Source organism: Vigna unguiculata, chromosome 7, assembly GCF_037176805.1.
Source record: "Vigna unguiculata cultivar grain cowpea cultivar isolate G323 ecotype 2 chromosome 7, ASM3717680v1, whole genome shotgun sequence".
Taxonomy (NCBI): domain Eukaryota; kingdom Viridiplantae; phylum Streptophyta; class Magnoliopsida; order Fabales; family Fabaceae; genus Vigna; species Vigna unguiculata.
Window position 1 is genome coordinate 32,538,775 of NC_140798.1, and position 18,236 is coordinate 32,557,010.

The 18,236-nt window shown below is 27.5% G+C and overlaps 2 protein-coding genes across 7 annotated transcripts; one reads left to right on the forward strand and one right to left on the reverse strand.

The window, feature by feature from the left end:
• Positions 1 to 2,873: 2,873 nt before the first annotated feature.
• Positions 2,874 to 5,357, reverse strand: LOC114192525 (high mobility group B protein 10-like). Of its 6 annotated transcripts, none has more exons than XM_085675868.1 (6): positions 5,058 to 5,357; positions 4,511 to 4,586; positions 4,129 to 4,303; positions 3,813 to 3,926; positions 3,505 to 3,719; positions 2,874 to 3,389 (listed from the first exon to the last, which is right to left on the reverse strand). In XM_085675868.1, the coding sequence occupies exons 1-6, from the start codon at positions 5,240 to 5,242 to the stop codon at positions 3,138 to 3,140; spliced, it is 1,017 nt and encodes a 338-aa protein (XP_085531994.1). In that variant the 5' UTR covers positions 5,243 to 5,357; the 3' UTR covers positions 2,874 to 3,137. The 6 variants fall into 6 exon arrangements, with proteins under 6 accessions (XP_085531994.1, XP_085531992.1, XP_027938072.2 ...); XM_085675866.1 differs by having other exon boundaries at positions 3,813 to 3,938; positions 5,058 to 5,356; XM_028082271.2 differs by having other exon boundaries at positions 3,505 to 3,716; positions 5,058 to 5,355.
• Positions 5,358 to 10,810: 5,453 nt separating this feature from the next.
• Positions 10,811 to 14,755, forward strand: LOC114192590 (putative pectinesterase 52). The gene is made up of 5 exons (XM_028082358.2): positions 10,811 to 11,053; positions 11,148 to 11,307; positions 13,742 to 13,975; positions 14,091 to 14,323; positions 14,422 to 14,755. The coding sequence occupies exons 1-5, from the start codon at positions 10,827 to 10,829 to the stop codon at positions 14,579 to 14,581; spliced, it is 1,014 nt and encodes a 337-aa protein (XP_027938159.2). The 5' UTR covers positions 10,811 to 10,826; the 3' UTR covers positions 14,582 to 14,755.
• Positions 14,756 to 18,236: the final 3,481 nt, after the last annotated feature.

Consider the following 18,236-nt stretch of genomic DNA (forward strand, 5'->3'; position numbering starts at 1 on the left):
CAACCCGTTTAACTCACCAACCCATGGTGGGCCGAACCGAATTCAAATTTTTTTGGCTCACTAAAAAGTGAGCCGGATTGGATTGAGGTTACGCATTTTCACAACTCTATTATAAATAAAACACTCCAACCAATCACACTTTTCATAAATATAAAGACAAAATAATATGTAATTTTATTTAACAACAAAACATAATTTTTATAATATTTTGAGAAAAAAATATATTTAAACGTTTAAAAAAAGAGAGTAGAAACTGAAAAAGAAAAGAGAAAAAATGTAAAAAAAAAATTACATTTGGCTTTTTCATAATCCTTCTTTTTTTCTTTTTCTCTCATTCTAAAAAATTATATAACTTTCTCACTTCTTTATGATCATTTTCATACTCATTCTTCACCTTCAACTAATACCATATTCTGTGTGAAGTGAAGTGATGTGAGGTTGCCAAAAACACATGTCCATGTATGACTAATGATGTGAGATGGAATGATGTAAAAAACCATACATGTGTTTGCATAATTTAGTTAGTTCATAAAGATATATGAAGTGATGAGAAGCATTTGTCAAAAATGGTAGGCGTGTGACTTTTCTACAACAGTGTCAATTCATTTTTAGAACAAAAGAACTCATTTTAGTTATTATAATAATAATAAAAAAAGATATCAATATATTTGGCCAAATTTTGTGTCTGCTGTTGATTTGTAGAGCTTGTTTTGTTTATACGCTAAGATATATGTTAAATCTGCGTTTATGAAAGTCAAGTGTTTCTAGAATGTTTTCATAGATGTTTAACACATGTAGTAGAACCACGTCTCAAACAATAAACGTGCTTTCAAATCTATGTTAAAGTGTGTGTTTCATTCTATATATAATCAAATTGTACTTACGTCAAAGTTACGACTTGTTCTCTATCCAGAAAAAAAAAAAAAAAACAATGTTTTGTCACTGTGCTGAAGTGAAATCTCATTTGATATTCTTTAACAACATTTGTTATTTCAAAATCACTTTTCCGTCAAAACACTTTTAAAACGTAAATCTATCTACTATCAGACACACTTTTGACTAAAATCAATTGTATAATGAAGTTAGTTTAAATTAATTTTCAAATTGTAAACCAAACGCATACTTAGTTCATAAGTAATCCAAATTGATAATAAAAGAGGATGATGAAAGTATCTCAAGATTCTTAATTACCTTACTTTATAAGTGAAAAGGGTGGTGTTTGTTTGTTAGATACATAAAAGTAATTTTGAATTTTTATAGATTTTTATAAATGAACACGATGGCCCATAAGATAATGAATGGAAAAGTTAGCCATGTGAGAAGAGGATTATGATGAAAGTATTATCAATAGTTGATGTAATTTTTTTTTTCAGTATTTGTGAAACATATTATATTAACTTTTTAAAAAAAAATATTTTATTTTTAGTTAATTATTGAATTCGATATTTATGGATTATCCATTAATGCACTTCTTAAGGTAGTTGCAAACTGAGGTCGTTTTTCACATGTGGCAGACCCACATTAATTTTGTTCTAGAAGGTAGATCACAAGATAGATATAGGGTAACAACTACGAAGAACACTACTAGGTCACAAAAACTACAGCACTATGAATGTTTATGATGAGATTTTTATGTTGACCTAGTACACGTGCTTAGTCACATTCACGTGTCCTCAGAGAGCTTAGTTATATTTTGATTCAATGTATCAGTTCCTCTTATTTATTAATATGATTCTGTGATTGCATTTCTATTATTTGTTTTCAAGCTTAGTGATTTACACAGGGTTCTCAACAACTTGTAGGAAAATAATGTTGCAAAATTTTGAAACTCTGGTAGAAATACTAATTTTACTTGTTGAATTAGGGCTTTTTTTATTTGAAATTGATTTGAAATGAAAATTATAAATATGGATTGATTTATGTTTTTTTTAAAAATAGGATGAAATCGTTAGGAATTAGGATAGTTTTACAGATAAAATTGTTATGATATATACCGTTTTTTTTTAACAAAAAATAAAATCGTCATATCGATATCATAAGAACTTGAATTTTTATTTCATTACCTGTATTTACAAATTCAATATCAAGCCAATACGAAATACAAAAAAGTCTTGAACTAAATTATTGAAGCAAGACTTGTTATTAGAATCAATATGATTTTTCTTGTTCTTATTATCAGAATTTTGTCAGAGACATACAAATACCAAATTTATTTTTTTTATCATTAATTTATGCCTTAATATAATAATTTAAAATAAATTCATAATATTTGAATATCTCTTTTCGCTATATCGATACTAATATTTTTCTAAATAAGTTCATGACACCTAAAGTTCATCCACAATCTGTTAATTTTATTTTTTTTTAATTTTTACTAGAACTTTTGTATGTCTTTTATATATTTGTAGGCTTGTCTGTCGTAATTACAAAAGTGAAAAAGAAAACAGTTTAATTGAAAAGAAACATTTTATTAAAAAATAAATTATTTTTCTTAAACTTGACTTAACAATCCCTTCTCTTCTTTATATCAGACTTTACTCGGCCTTACAGGCCCTTTTTGCCAAATATAGAAAGTTAATACTAAATACACCCTCTTTTACTAACATACACCCCACTTCTTTTTTCTTTTTAGTTCTCTTTATCCGCTCATAATTCCCACTCAGTCATTCAAACTCAGAACTAATTTGTCCTGTTGCTTGTTCGACAACTTAATTTTCTAACTGTTTTTGAAGTTAATTAAACCTTTCCGATTATTTCAAACAATCTGAATACTTTATAAGCCTATAAATACAATGTGAAATTTGAATGAGAAAGAGATTTGTTAAATCAGAATCCGAAACATAGAGGAATTAAAGCTTCATTGCAATTAGGAGTTACACCAACATAACCATAAAAGACTTTGCTACATATATCTACATAGTTTTCTAGTGTCAAGAGAAGATGCTATTTTACGCAACTATTACAGGCCCATTTAAGCTGTTTCAAAACCATGGATATATATATATATATATATATATATATATATATATATATATATACATTGCAGCAAGGACCGAGTCACTCTAAAGAGAGAACTGCTGAATCCATAGACATGGTCTCAGAGCAGAAAAAACCCATCTACTACTACACTAGTGGAGTTACTCAGATTCCCTAGTTGCAAAATCAAGTGGACAATTACCATCCCAATCCATCTGAAATGAAGGATCCATTGGTGCTTTTTCAGTCACTTTAAGAGCTACACCTGCTTCAGGTTGCAAAGTTACATGGTAATCACCACAAATACTAGACCACTTCTCTTCCCTGCTCTCTTGGCTGCTCTGCTGTGTACTGCGTCTAACCATTGCTTCCTTAATTTCTTCTTTGTTCTTCTTGCTTTCCTCCACATATGGCTGCATGAAAAGTTGTAATCAGAAATGGAATTTTTCATTCAAGAATAGATAGATACTAAGCAAATTTAGATTCTCTGTACTGTACTATTTTTCTGCTGTGCCAACTTTTACATACCTGTTTCTCAATTTCAGACATGGTCCTCCATGAATGAATAGCCATACTCAGGATTTTTCCATCTAAGACCTGATTGCAAGTTTTCAACCGAGCACATTCGTGCTTGAGGAATATCTGATACGCAGTTTTTCTTCCCACCGGGGCACCTCGCCGTTTCTTCTTTTCTTTCGGAGGTGTTGGTAAAACCACAGGCTGCTCCACATACCCAGTCCCTGCTAAGTTGGAACAAAAATCATAGCATAAGCATCTCCGAAGTCACAAGAGACCAATGTGTTGTTACCTAGAAAGATTTTACCCAACCAACAAACCTGTCATGTGGCAAGAGTATTGCTTGGACACTTCAGTGGCCTTCTCACCATCGTTACTATCCACCATATGAGGCACACTCGCAGTTGAAATCCTCTTCTTCCTAATAGGACCTTCTTCTAAAGATCCTTTAAGGTTAATCAGTAAGCCAAAAACCAAAGTGTAGCAAAAACATCAAATAAAAAAAAAAAGTTTCTGAAATGTCTTGTGTAGAAACTGCCAAGAACATTCCATATATCAAACTTATGGTGAAGTGGCAGATTGAATTTGTCTTACATCAACTTAAATGACAAACAACAATAGGGCTATTGGGGTAACCTTTGTTGGTGGCAGATCGGAAAGCTAGCTTTTCAGGACGCCTGTAGAAGTACAATTGCTCAAACTGGTAGAGAAGATGTGAGTAAAGCCTTTCAACTTGAGCACATAGCTTCACACTATTCCCTTCCAATTTCAGGGCAATCACAACTTCACCCCACTTCTTTTCTCGACCAACCTCAAAACATTTAAGACAATATCCATGACATTAATGACATGGTATTACATTAGAGACAAATTCATGCAAAGATATACTGTCATTACTGACATGCACAGAGAAGCTCCAATACTGACAAAACAACATACGAAAACAACTAAATATCCTGATGATGTCAATTTGGACCACACTTCCACAGGGCAATGCAATGTATATATATATATATACCTGGTGATATCCTCCTCTTCTTGTCACCTCCAAGTAAAAGAGGTACAAGTCCAGCGGTGTTTCTCGAACATTGAAACTGCCAAGTAGAATTGGAGAAGAGCGTTATTGTTCAAACCTTTCATATTTCACATCACCCTCCCCCATTAAATTACAAAATTTCATGTTGAACTAAAAAAATGAGAGAAAGAACAACTGTAAGAAAAACAACAACTAACATTTTACAGACCCAGATTGAGACAAAAACAGATAATAATTTTAAATTACAGAGGTGGTGTCTGTTTCTGTTCATGAGAACAATCATGAAAAGTTGAGAGCTCAAACTGGCCAAACAGGAAGCACCCACTAAAAAAGAAGTGAACTTTCTTTGCATGCAATGCACCTAACCAAACAACAGCTAAAAATGAATATGATTTGAGGGTTTCACCACCCCATCAGAGAAACAAAACGCAAAATGGGAAGCACGTTAAGGATATATAAAAACAAGAGGCAGATAGAATGTGGTTGAGTGAGTGAAGTTTTGGTTTTACATAAAGAGTAAACCACTCACATGAGAGTGAGTCCAGAAGACTCCAACAACTCAACGAGTTTATCATAGAAGCTGTCGGAGTCATCACCCGGAGAACAGTGTCCTTTGTGGGACCCAGCAGGCATTGCGGTGGAGGAAACATTAGGAAGGTTCTTGAAATGGGTCTCGGATGGCAATGGAAGCGTTATCTCCTCTTTCTTCTCCATGTTTGAGGAGGCAACAACGAAGCTAAGGGTGAAACAAACACTAACCCCAACTACTTCAAATGAGCATGGAGAAGACCTTAAGTTATGCCTTTGCGACAGCTGCACGCAGTACGTGGCGTTCAAATTTTTTCCCTCATCAAAATTCCAATGGATAAATACGATTTTGGTGCATTTTACTGTTTCTATTTCGGGTTTTGGTTCTACTAAAAAATATACAAAAAAAAAGGTTCTTTGGTCATCTAATTTTAAATATATAAATGTTAACGTTGCTGGCAACAATGATGGTCTAGAGATAGTTTTTGGGTTTGGATCATCCGGTTTATCTGCAACCCCTGTTTGGTATAAAAAGTTGAAATTTTTAGTTCCTGAGGTCGATTATGCTTAAACCCTGATTTGAAAATCATGCTGAATTTTTATAATTTGAAATCTTTTTCATTTATCGGCAATGTTTTTTAAAAGTTGTGTCTTCTTTAATACTCAGAATTTCAAGTTGGAAAGAAAAACATATTTTAATTATGAATCGACCTAACTACAGCCAAAGAAAACACAATATATATAAAGCAAAGAAAAAGAATAGATTAAGTTATTAAGGATATCTTGTTCAAGGAAAAAAAGTAAATTCACTATATTATCCATAACTTAAGGACACGACAGGATACTGTAGTATGAGAGTATATTTATGTTTACAAAATATTCGTACATGTTATATATTAATATAATTTTCTACCCATACTTTAGGTGTAGATTTTAAATAGTTTTAAACAAAATATATATTTAATATTTAAGTTAATATAATTTACCAAATCTCAGCATGTTTTCTATTAATCAAGATAAAAGTGGCCTTTTTACCTTTTAAGATTAATAAAAAAAAAAACTTAAAAATTGACAACTTATAAAAATTATATAAAATACGAGTAAATCAGGTCCTACATACGGATTTTAATCGAGATGTTATTACATTTAAAAATATAATTTTGAAATCATGTTTTAAATAAGGTTTCTTTTGAAAAAAAAAATGAAATAGCACTCCAAAAACCGCTTATTTTTAGTTGAACCCATGTTTAAGTATAAGACTTCAATAAGTTGGAAAAAATTGTATTTTAAAATATAGTTTTTTTTTTTATTACAAATCATGTTTTAAAACATAATATTTCGTTGAAAAATCCAACTACCTATGTTCGTATTGTTTTTAAATATTTTAATTATGTTTATAAAGTATTGTCTGAAATTGTAAAAAGCCGGAGATAACCTATGAAAAATTTATAAGAAATTAGTTCTAACTATTCATAATTAATATACACAATAAAAAATCATGTTTATCTAACCTGATTAAATGATATCAAAATAAATTTTGTATAATTTTAGTATAAAGAAATTAGGCTCCACAATAACAAAAATAACAAATATTACCAATAAGATTAAAGAAATAATACATGTATTTGAAATATTAATAAATATTTTTTATATAATTTAGTATATACAGTGGAGTATGGATTATTTTTTTAAATTTAAGTAATATATGATATGAGTAATATTTTTCTTTATCACGTTTCTATCAATCATTTCCTTAAATAGTTTAATTTTACATACTTTTAATACTCAATTTTGTTTAACTAATTTTTAAAAATATGGTAACATTTATTTGGAAAAAAAATACAAAAAATAATTAAAGTTGCAGTTGCATAATGAGACTTAGAGTTTTACACGACTTGTGGCTTGTTCTTTGAAAGTACGTGGTCTACGAAACTTTGGGACACCTTAAGAAGGGACTTTGTTGTGGCATTCCTTGAGTTGTGGCTCGAAATTACCTCCTTTGAGTTGTGGCTCGGGATGGTGGATGAACACGAGCATTCCTTGAGTTGTGGCTCAGATTGGCGAGTGTTGCCGGTGTGAGTGTGCAAGTTTGGTAGTCTTGGGACGAATATGAACTATGGTTCATATTGGAAACTTCACTTGGCGTTACGGAGTGTGGTCCGTAACAAGTTTCCCACACGTGTTCTACAAGTTGTGGCTTGTAGGCAGGAAAGAGTATCTTGAGGTTATCATCTAGAGATGTAGAACATGGATAATATGGTGGTGACCATGTGGTACGGAATCAAAGGATAGAGTTCCTTTGATGGGTGTACTCATATATATTTGAATTGTCTATATGTTTATTTGTTAGCTCAACCTATCTGTTTGTATTTGACGATGATCATGTCATTTGTTACACGGGAGTAGGGATGGCAACGGGGCAGGGCGGGGACGAGTTTCGCTATCCCATACCCATCCCCGTAGAAAAAATTCATCCACATCACCATACCCAAACCCAACGGGTATTAAACTTTTGTCTCATCCCCATCCCCACCGGGTATAATCTCATACCCATACCCGTTTCTCACTATTTTAATATTAATTTTAATTAATTTTTATAAAATAATAAAAAATTACGGTAAAGGAAACATAATATTATCAAATATTCAATATTAGGAGGATGGTTGTTTCTATCAAATACTTTGAAATAAATTATAATTGTTTACATTTTAGATTAGAATACCAAATAAAATTTGATGAGAACCAAAATATTTATTAAATTTGTAAACTACAAACATTAATGAAACCTAGTTGATAAAATTTAAAAATATTTTTAAGAAAATATAAAAGGAAAACAAATATTCAAATTAAAATATATTTTAAATGTTTGTTTACTTTAATTTTTTAAATTCTAATGAATATCTTTTTTATGCACTAATAAAAATGATAATACATCACTTTATCAAAATGACGCAAAGAACAAATAATAAACATAATAATAAAATGTTGACATAGATCTTGTATCTTTTGAACTCTAATATATGTTGAATGGTGATAAAAAAAATTCATGGCAATTACATTCAATTTTTATATTATAGTAAATAAAAGTTATTTATACAATTATAGTGAAAAAATTACAGTATGATTGATAATGAGTTACAAAATAAATTAGATAAAATATATCGAAATAGTATTGTACATGATGAACATAAACAACAAGTAAAAATATTAAAAAATTAACAAATGTGTGTCTGAGAAAAAAATTGAAAGACTATTGAAAGAAATCGCACGAAGAAAAATAAATATATAATTAAGAGTATGATAAGATGAAAAATACCTTAGAGATCTAAAAAAACTTTTTAAATATCAATATATATACTTAATGGTTAAGAAATAACGAAAATTGTTTTAGCAAAACAAAAGAGTTTTTTAAATAAAACAAAAATTAATAATAATAAGTAAAAAAAAAATATTACCTAGTAAGTGAAATGTTTATACTATTAAACACTTAAATTGAGAGTATTAAAGATACTCATGTGAAAGGAAAATATACAATAAATAAAAATATTAAAAAAATAATAGAAATATTCAAATATGAGACATAAAAAGTTTTTAATTGATATACATCATTTTAACATAATTATATAAAGGTTATGATAAGATGAAAAATATATTGGAGATGCGAATGCGTTTCATGACAAATCAAATAATTAAAAGAAATAAAGAGTATATATATATATATATATATATATATATATATATATATATATATATATATATATATGGTTACTTGTGTGAATAATTTAATAATTTAAACGAGGACGGAGATATGGCGGGAACGAGTATTATGGCGGGGATATGTACATCCCCATACTCATCCCCATACCAAATTGAAAAATCGGGGATTCCCCATACCCAAACCCAGTCAATGCAGGAATTTCCCGTCAAAACGGGGACGGGTTCAAGCAATACCCACGGAGACGGGTGTATTTGCCATCTCTACATGGGAGCATATGATGTTGCAAGTGGTGCTGGTGAGACATAGATCTAGAGAGGGACTAGCTTGGGAACAATCTTTATGATGTTTTCCTTTTTTATTTTTAAACATTTTGTAAACATTTATCTTACCACACTCGTATTTTGTAATCGACAATTATATATGTGAATTTTCGATTATTGCGATATAAAAATGAAATAAATTTTCCTGTATTTTGAGAAAAAAGAATTATCATAAATACAATTTTATAGTTATTACCTATTTTAATTATTTTAATTAGTAATATTTAACTAGGATGTCACATCCAGAAAAGGTTTTCCAAGTTTGTCTTAATGTGTTCGGGGAAATGAAATCCGAAATAATAAAATGTTAGGTTGCTGGAATGTATTACTTTACTTTGTTATTTTTCTTCAATTAAAAAGTTTTGCAAGACTTACACTTTAACTAAAATTTTATTTAGTAAATAAAAAATATTTATATATTATTATGATTTACAAACTTATTAGCATCAATAATTATAAATTTATATCATAACAATAAGGATGCATATGGAAATATAATAATAAACTTTTATAAGATTTTAAATATAAATTTGTATATTACAAAGACCATAAAGTTGTCCTCATTAATAGCATTAAATGACATATAAACATTATTTGCAAATTTTCATAACCAATACTAATATTGTATATTTGAAAAATAGTAATCAAATTCTTTAATAACATAAATCATAATATAATTGTTAGAAAAATATAATTGTGTACGATTCATAAATTCTTCATAAGTACAATTTTTCAAAAGTACTTATCACTCAAAGTACTTCACAAGTATAAAATTTCAAAAGTATTTAAAGAACTTCACAAGTATAAGTACTTTCATAAATACAAATTTTCAAAAGTACTTTCAAAAGTATTTCACAAGTACAAATTTTGAACTTATCACTTAAAGTGTAAGTACAAATTTTTGAACAAAAAATGCAAATTTTCATACAATTTTTAGAGTACTATTGTATTTTTTTTTAAATATTAAAAGATATTCAAAATATCAAAAGACATATAAAAATATCAAAAAATAACAAAGATATCAAAAGTATCCAAAATATAAAAAATATCAAAAGATAATATAAAAAAAGTGGATCATTTACATAATTAAATTTGATTAATAAATTTAATTATATAAATTATTTTTTAATTCTATAATATTCATGTCCTTTTAATGCTAAAAGGTTTTTCACAAGTTCTTTTTATATATGTTCAGGAGATAGTCATATATCATATTCTCCTTCTTAGAGTAAAGTTTTCGTGTTGCTTAAAGATTTTTTCATCTCTGCGTTAGATCAAGAGATGGTCCTATGTGAGACTTTGGTGGTGAATATTCACTCGAAAACCAATAATAATAATATTTTTATTATTTGTAATAAATTATTATTAAATAAAGTCAACTACTTATAAATAAATTAAAGAGAGGGTTTCTTCTATTTTTCAGAATTTGGATTCTATGATCAATTTTCTATATTATTTCTATAGTGTATTTTTAAAATATATTAAAAAAATTAGAATATATCGATGTTTTTTTTAATGTTGAGTGGACGATAATACCAACAAATTCTAAAGAGGATATGGACTAGTTTTCTCATTCAATTTCATTAAATAATTTTCGCATTGTGACAAACATCTTATTTAATAAGCATTAAATGACTACACAGTTAAAAGTAATGATTCCAATTCTTAAACGTTTATATATAAATGCAACAAACATTGTTTAATAGTATCAATTGATTCAACATATTTGAGTATGGAGTTACTTACCAGAGAGATCATTCTTTGTATCGTTGTCATTCTTATTTCTTCTTCGGGGATTTGTACAGCAGTAGATTGTGGTGGCCCTGAATTTTCAAGCACAATCGTGGTTGATAAATCCAACACATCACCAAATTTCACATCAATTCAAGCTGCCATTGATTCAATACCAACGAGCAACTCCAAATGGGTGAAAATTCAGATAAATGCTGGAATATACAAGTATGTTACTGGATTTTTTCCAATATAAATTAGTATTTTGTATGGTTAATTTATACTAAAATAAGTAGAGAGAAACTAATCATGTTGTGTGTAGAGAGAAGGTTAACATCCCAGTGGATAAGCCATGCATCTTTATCAAAGGCCAAGGTGCAGATGTTACCACCATTACATACGATGACTACTCGGAAATAACTACTAGTTCCACATTCTCTTCCTTTTCAAACAATCTTGTTGCATCAGATATTACTTTTCAGGTATATACATCTTCAAAACACTCATTTTCACTCATGAATATTATCCATAAAGTATTTATCATATTTTCAAAGGAACACAAATAACTCTTTATTAAGAGAAATTAACGGGTGTTTGACTATATTTTTGCATAAATTGAGGTATAGACATGTTCAATACACTTAGGGATAGCAACGGGACAGGACAGGGACAAGTTTCGTTATTTTATACCTATCATCCGTAGAAAAAATTCATCATTATCCCCATACCTAAATTCAATGGGTATCAAACTTTGTCTCATCCACATCTCCAACGGATAACGAGTATAATCTTGTACTCATACCCGTACCCGTTTTCTTAGTACTCCAATATTAATTTTAATTAATTTTTATAAAATAATAAAAAATTATGGTAAAGGAAACATAATATTATCAAATACTCAATATTAGGAGGATGATTGTTTCTTCGATATCAAATATTGTTAAATTTGCAAACATAGTTGATAAAATTTAAAAATATTGTTAAAAAAACATAAAAGGAAAACAAATATTCAAATTAAAATATATTTTAAATGTTTGTTTACTTCAATTTTTTAAATTCTAATGAATATTTTTTTTATACACTAATAAAAGTTATAATACATCACTTGATCAAAATGACAAAGAACAAATAATAAACATAATAATAAAATTTTGAAATAAATCGTGTATCTTTTGAACTTCAATATATGTTATGGTTATAAAAAATATTCATGGCAAATACATTAAATTTTTATATTGTAGTAAATAAAAGTTATTTATACAATTATAATGAAAAAATTATAGTATGATTGATAATGAGTTAGAAAATAATTTTTTTTAAATAAAATATATCGAAATATTATTTTACATGATGAAAATGAACAACAAAGAAAAATATTAAAAAATTAACAAATGTGTGTCTTAGAAACAATTTGAGAGACTATTGAAAGAAATGCACAAAGAAAAACAAATGTACAATTAAGGGTATGGTAAGAGAAAAATACCTTGGAGATCTAAGAAAACTTTTCAAATATCAACATATATACTCAATGGTTCAGAAATAACGAAAATTATTTTAGCGAGACAAAAGAGTTCTTTAAATGAAACAAAAATGAATAATAATAAGTAAAGATTTTTTTATATTACTTAATAAATGAAAGATTTATGCTATTAAACACTTTGAGAGTATTAAACATTCTCATGTGAAATAAAAATAGACAATAAATAAAAATATTAAAACATAATAGAAATATTCAAATGTGAGACATTAATTTTTTTTTAATTGACATACATCATTTTGACATAATTACATAAAAGTTATGATAAGATGAAAAATATATTGGAAATGCGAATGACTTTCGTGACAAACCAAATAATTAAAAGAAAAAAAAATAGAAAGTATATAATATATATATATATATATATATATATATATATATATATATATATATATATATGTAGGGTTACTTAATTAATTGTGAATATTTTAATAATTTAAACTGGGATGAAGATATGGCAGAGATATGTACATCCTGATATCCATCCTCATACTCAATTGAAAAAGTTGGAAATTCCCCATACTCAATCAATGTGGAGATTTCCCGTCAAAACGAGGACGAGTTCGGACAATATCCACATAGACGAGTTGATTTTATTTGTCATTTATAAATACACTTCCATTTTCATTGATGAAATTCATCGAGTATTTAGCACTATTCACAAAAAATAAGTGACTTTTTCTTAAGAGAAATTGACAAGTGATTTTACTATAGTTTTACATAAATTGAGGTGGTTAAATATTTAACATTGGTCAATCAAGTAAATTGGTTTATTTTCTTAATTATCACTTTTTCTTTTATCAATTTTATATCTTAATTTATAGAAAAAATTACTTTTCATTTGAAATTTGTCATGTTGGAGTTGTGATTGTTCATATTATAATAAATAAAGTTCTTAAACGAATGAAAACCTAAGAGAAATGTGATTAATATACTTAAAAAAATGTTATTGAACCATTTTTTAACACATGCTTTCTTTTATTTTTATAGGTTTTAATAAATTTTAATTGCTAATAAAATCTCTAAAACAAAATTTTAATGGCCTTTTCTTCATTTATCTCATTGGTTTGAACATTATTTGTGTATCTTTTTCTTGAAAATGAATTGTTATACTTGTTTCAATTAAATAGATCATAACAATGATAAAATAATGTCATGTGTCATAAATAAAATAGCATATCATGAATCAAAGTTGACTTGTTAATACAAACAAGATATGACACAATCAATATCATGTGTTATTATAATAATATCATTACATGAAAGATACACATAATCCGAACAACAAATATTATGTCTCACCATAAACATTAAACATTTGAAAATTCTTGTTATTGAATTCTAATATTTATGATGTCTTTCTTCTTTTTTTTCTTCAGAACTCGTACGGTTTGAAAATATTAGAGAATTTGCGAAGACATAGGAAAAGTTATGGAATAAGGACTCCATCGTTGGCGGCAAGAATATCTGGAGACAAATGTGCATTTTATAAATGTAAGTTTATTGGGTTTCAAGATACTCTTTGGGATGAATTAGGTCGTCATTATTTCAAAAATTGCATGATTGAAGGTGCTGTGGACTTCATATTTGGTGATGGACAATCCTACTATAAGGTACTTAATATGTAATAAATCAAGCTATGCAAATTAAATTGTTCAATTTTCTCTTTATCATAAAAGACTTTTATATCATACACAATGATTAACTAATTAATTAAATGTATAATAGGATTGTGTGTTGAATGTAACTTCTTTGGGTTGCATAACAGCACAAGCACGCAATGTAAGTAGTGATCCATCTGGTTTTGTGTTTGAAGGAGGTTCTGTGATAGGTAGCGGTAATGAAGACTCATTATTGGGAAGAGGGTATCGTCATTGCTCTAGGGTTATATTTTATAAAATGAACCTTAGTAGTGTGGTTCAGCCTGTAGGATGGGATGCTTGGAATGCCAAAGACGACGTGTATGATCTATCTATTCCTTTAACATCATATTCATCAATGTCTTTATCTTAAACTTATGCTAATGCATATTCTACAAATTGTGAAAATATTTATGCAGGACTTGTCTTTTCTACTCTGAAATTGAATGTATAGGACCAGGTTCCAGTACTTCTCAACGTGTTCCTTGGGAAAAGAATTTGACAGAAACAGATTTTTACAAACATTTTTCCGTTCGAGAATTCATCAATAAAGATGGTTGGCTGTCACACTTACCATAAAGGAAGTAGAGATATATATCTCTTAATATGTAATTTAGACACCTTGTCTTATGAAATATAATTCAGAAAATATTTTTAAAATAAAATATAATATAAGGAACATAAAAAAAAAATATTACTTCAATGCATCTCCTCCTTATATTTTAATATACAACTTTTAGATTTGAAATACTCAATGAATTGTAAGTGCATTATAAAGAAATTAAGAAATTATCTTTTTTTATTTATTTTACCATTTTGTTTAATTTTTTTTCATTTAAGTTCAATTTAGAAGAAGAACAAATTGCATAATTCAAAATAGATTGATGCAACTTAGTTAAGTTTTATAATTTTTCTTTTCGCTCAATCTAAAGAATATATATATATATATATATATATATATATATATATATATATATATATATATATATAAAAACTAAAACTAAATGAATTGAAAAAAAAAATAGTTTAGATCCCAAACATCACTTTCCAATAGTCCAATTGGGATATATCGAAGGGGACTTCTCTCTAGACTTCCAATGCCTTCTTCGATACTTCCAAATATCAGTATTTATTACTATTATAACCTTACCTACTATGGTAGTTGAGGTAATTAAAAAAGTTATTGAGAACCATGTTTTTAACATACACATTGCACCTCCAAATTTCTTCCGTTCTCTAGAGATATTGTGCTCTCCATCGAAACGGTACCTTTTTGAAACATTCCTAGTGTTGGAACCTCTCAGCATGGTGGGACTTGTTCGAACCTCTCGTGGTCCTCCTATCGCACTGGAGTCTTTCTTTTTTCTCATTGTTTTCGTTGTTTATCGTTGACACAACAGGTTAGTGTGAGCATTTAAATTTCATTACACCTTATTTTGATTGCATGGATAACTATTGTTTGGGTGAATGTTTGTTTCTAAGCTTACATAAAAGACATTGCATGTTGACGAAATAATGAATTAAATATTGGTTGTCGACATCCAATATTTATATTGTTTAACCGGATGTCGACATGAAAGCACTCAACTCTGAAGATTAATCTTAACCAGATTTGAATTTCTGGTGTGTATGATTACCGACCTCGACATCTGGCATTCAATAAAAGTCACTTAATAATTCATTTAAAAAAAATAATGAAATACGTACCGGATGTGGACATCCAGTATTTGTTGGAACCAGATGTGGACATCCGGTGCACACAAGAAATAAATGTCAAAACAGGTTCTGGATGTGCACTTCCGTAATTGGTTTATTTTTTTAAACAAATATTTAATAAATTTTTTTCTCACATTGCATTTTTTATATAACATTTTATTTATTATTTCTTCTATTTTTTTGTTAGTTTTTAAGATAATGATTTATTAATTCTTTTATTTATTTATTTTAATTATTTGATAAGTCTGTTAATAAAAAATTGAAAAACTATTTTAAAAAACTCACCTAAAGGAAGTCTTACGGATGTGAGAGCAAGAAGCATGCAAGGTGCTTGCAGATGTGGAAAAGCAGCACTACTAGGAAAGTGGGAAAGAAGAGAAACTAATTATAGATGTAAGGAGGCAGCTATGTCAAAATTGGGGGTGGGGCTGTGCAATAAATAGGAATGAGAAATAGGAGTGAGAAATTTACTTCTTTAACAGAGGGTAATTTGGGAAATTTCAAATTTATTGGAGATATCAAAGAAGGCATTTGAGGTGTAGAGAAGCCCCTATATCGAACAAGTCATTTTGTCCGGCTGGGCTTCAAGGTCTGCAGTCCAGAAACATTGTTGGGGTTCAAAGAGTAGTTTTGAAATTTAAAAAAATTTTGGAGGTACAAAAATAATTTTAGAGGTGCAAGAAGAAAGCTCCTAAAGATTTTCCCGTCTTTTGTTTGGGCTCATTCGAAAATGACTGGCCTCCACCAAGCACCGATGGGTAAAATCTTCCTGCACCCTTATAGTTTCATTCTGCACCTCCATCAATTTTAAAGTTTCAAATTTACATTTTCGTTTGAGACTTTCGGTTTTAGTATTGAGTAATTTGGAGACATTTGGATTATACGATCCAAAAAGTTAACTACTTATATTTTTGTATTTCAAAAAATTTAATTTAAGACACAAATTTATATTTCTGAATGTGTAAATTGAAATATAAAATTTATATTCTGAAATGTAGAATATAAAATATAAAATATATTTTGAAATATATAATTTATAATACAAAATCTATGATTAAAATTGTATATGAAAATATAAATTATGTTTACTATTATAGTTTGAACTTCATCAATGAGTAGATTATCACGATTTTTTTTTCAAATTATATTTTCTTATCGTTCAAGCACAATTTATTTTTACAAATGACTAAATTCTCATCATATTTTTTTGAATTTTTCAAGTTTTTTATTGTTGAAATTCTATTTATTTAAAAAAAAAATTTAAAAACATTTTTTTATAGTTTTATATATTTGTATACTTATTTATAATAAATTACTTTATTAAAAAATTAACTTTTTATAACCTAATGTGAATATAAATTTCAAACATATTTAATTTAATATTATAAATTAATAGGGAATAATAAATTTAAAGAATAATTATAATAAGAAAGATAATTTAAATATATTAAAATTATAGTAATTGAAAAGTTATTATGATAAATAATTGAAATTGTGGTTCTTTTTTTAAAATTAATTTGGATAGATGTAATTTTGTTTGATTAAAATAATTTATGTAGTAATTTTTTTTTTGTGTTTAATAAGTTAGAAAAATAAAATAAAATAATATAGTATGATTGTAAGTCGAAATATTTGACATTTTTTTTCATACAATCATATTATTAACTTATTACACATAATTTTTTAGTATATAAATTATTTTAACCAAATAAATATATATATTTATCAAAATTAATTTTTAAAAAAACTATAATTATAATATTTTATTATGATAATTTTTATGTTACTACAATTACAATATATTTAAATTCTTTTATTTATTTTAATAACTCTTTAATTTTTTTATTTTCATTAATTTATAAATATTAAATTAAATATATTGTTTAAATTTATATTCACATGAGTTTATAAAAAAATATAATTTTTTAATAAAATAATCTATTATAAATAAATACACAAATCTATAAAACTACAAAAAATATTGCTAAAACTTCATTTCTCAAGAAAACTGAATTCCAGTCGTAAACAACTTGGAATGCGGGCTAATGTCTTTGGTTTGTCCCGCATAAAAAATGTAGACTAATTTTTCTAGTCTATCTTGTATAATATTTGGCTCCTAGATTTGCGGGCCAACCCATGACTGGCATGAAAAATTGTTTATTTTGTATTCTTTTTCATCTAAGTGGAGGATTTTAATAACCTATTTTATTTAATTAAATTAGTAAAAATAAAAAAATTATATAAGCCTAATTCTTAAAAATGGAAGATATATTCAAATTTTATAATTCTTAATTTTGACGTACAAGTATCTTGAAAATAAAAATTATTTTGATCTAGATTAAAACCAAGGAAAAAATGTGAACAATAGAGTTACTTTTATATGAATTATAGAAAAAAATTATAATGAGCAACTTGTTTATAAGAAACACACACAATTTATTTTGTTGGTGCCATCGAATTATAGAGATTTAAGTTATTGTGGGCCAATGCAGGTCGATCCATCATTGACCTACACGAG

Bases quoted from the DNA above. Each gene is read 5' to 3' on its own strand.
- LOC114192590 (XM_028082358.2), top strand. From the start codon at position 10,827: ATGGAGTTACTTACCAGAGAGATCATTCTTTGTATCGTTGTCATTCTT. The intron at 11,308-13,741 runs GTATATACATCT...TTTTTTCTTCAG, and splicing joins CATCAGATATTACTTTTCAG to AACTCGTACGGTTTGAAAAT. The intron at 14,324-14,421 runs GTATGATCTATC...ATATTTATGCAG, and splicing joins TGGAATGCCAAAGACGACGT to GACTTGTCTTTTCTACTCTG.
- LOC114192525 (XM_085675866.1), bottom strand. From the start codon at position 5,242: ATGGAGAAGAAAGAGGAGATAACGCTTCCATTGCCATCCGAGACCCAT. The intron at 4,304-4,510 runs GTATATATATAT...AAATGTTTTGAG, and splicing joins GAAGAGGAGGATATCACCAG to GTTGGTCGAGAAAAGAAGTG. The intron at 3,939-4,128 runs GTTACCCCAATA...TTAACCTTAAAG, and splicing joins CCGATCTGCCACCAACAAAG to GATCTTTAGAAGAAGGTCCT.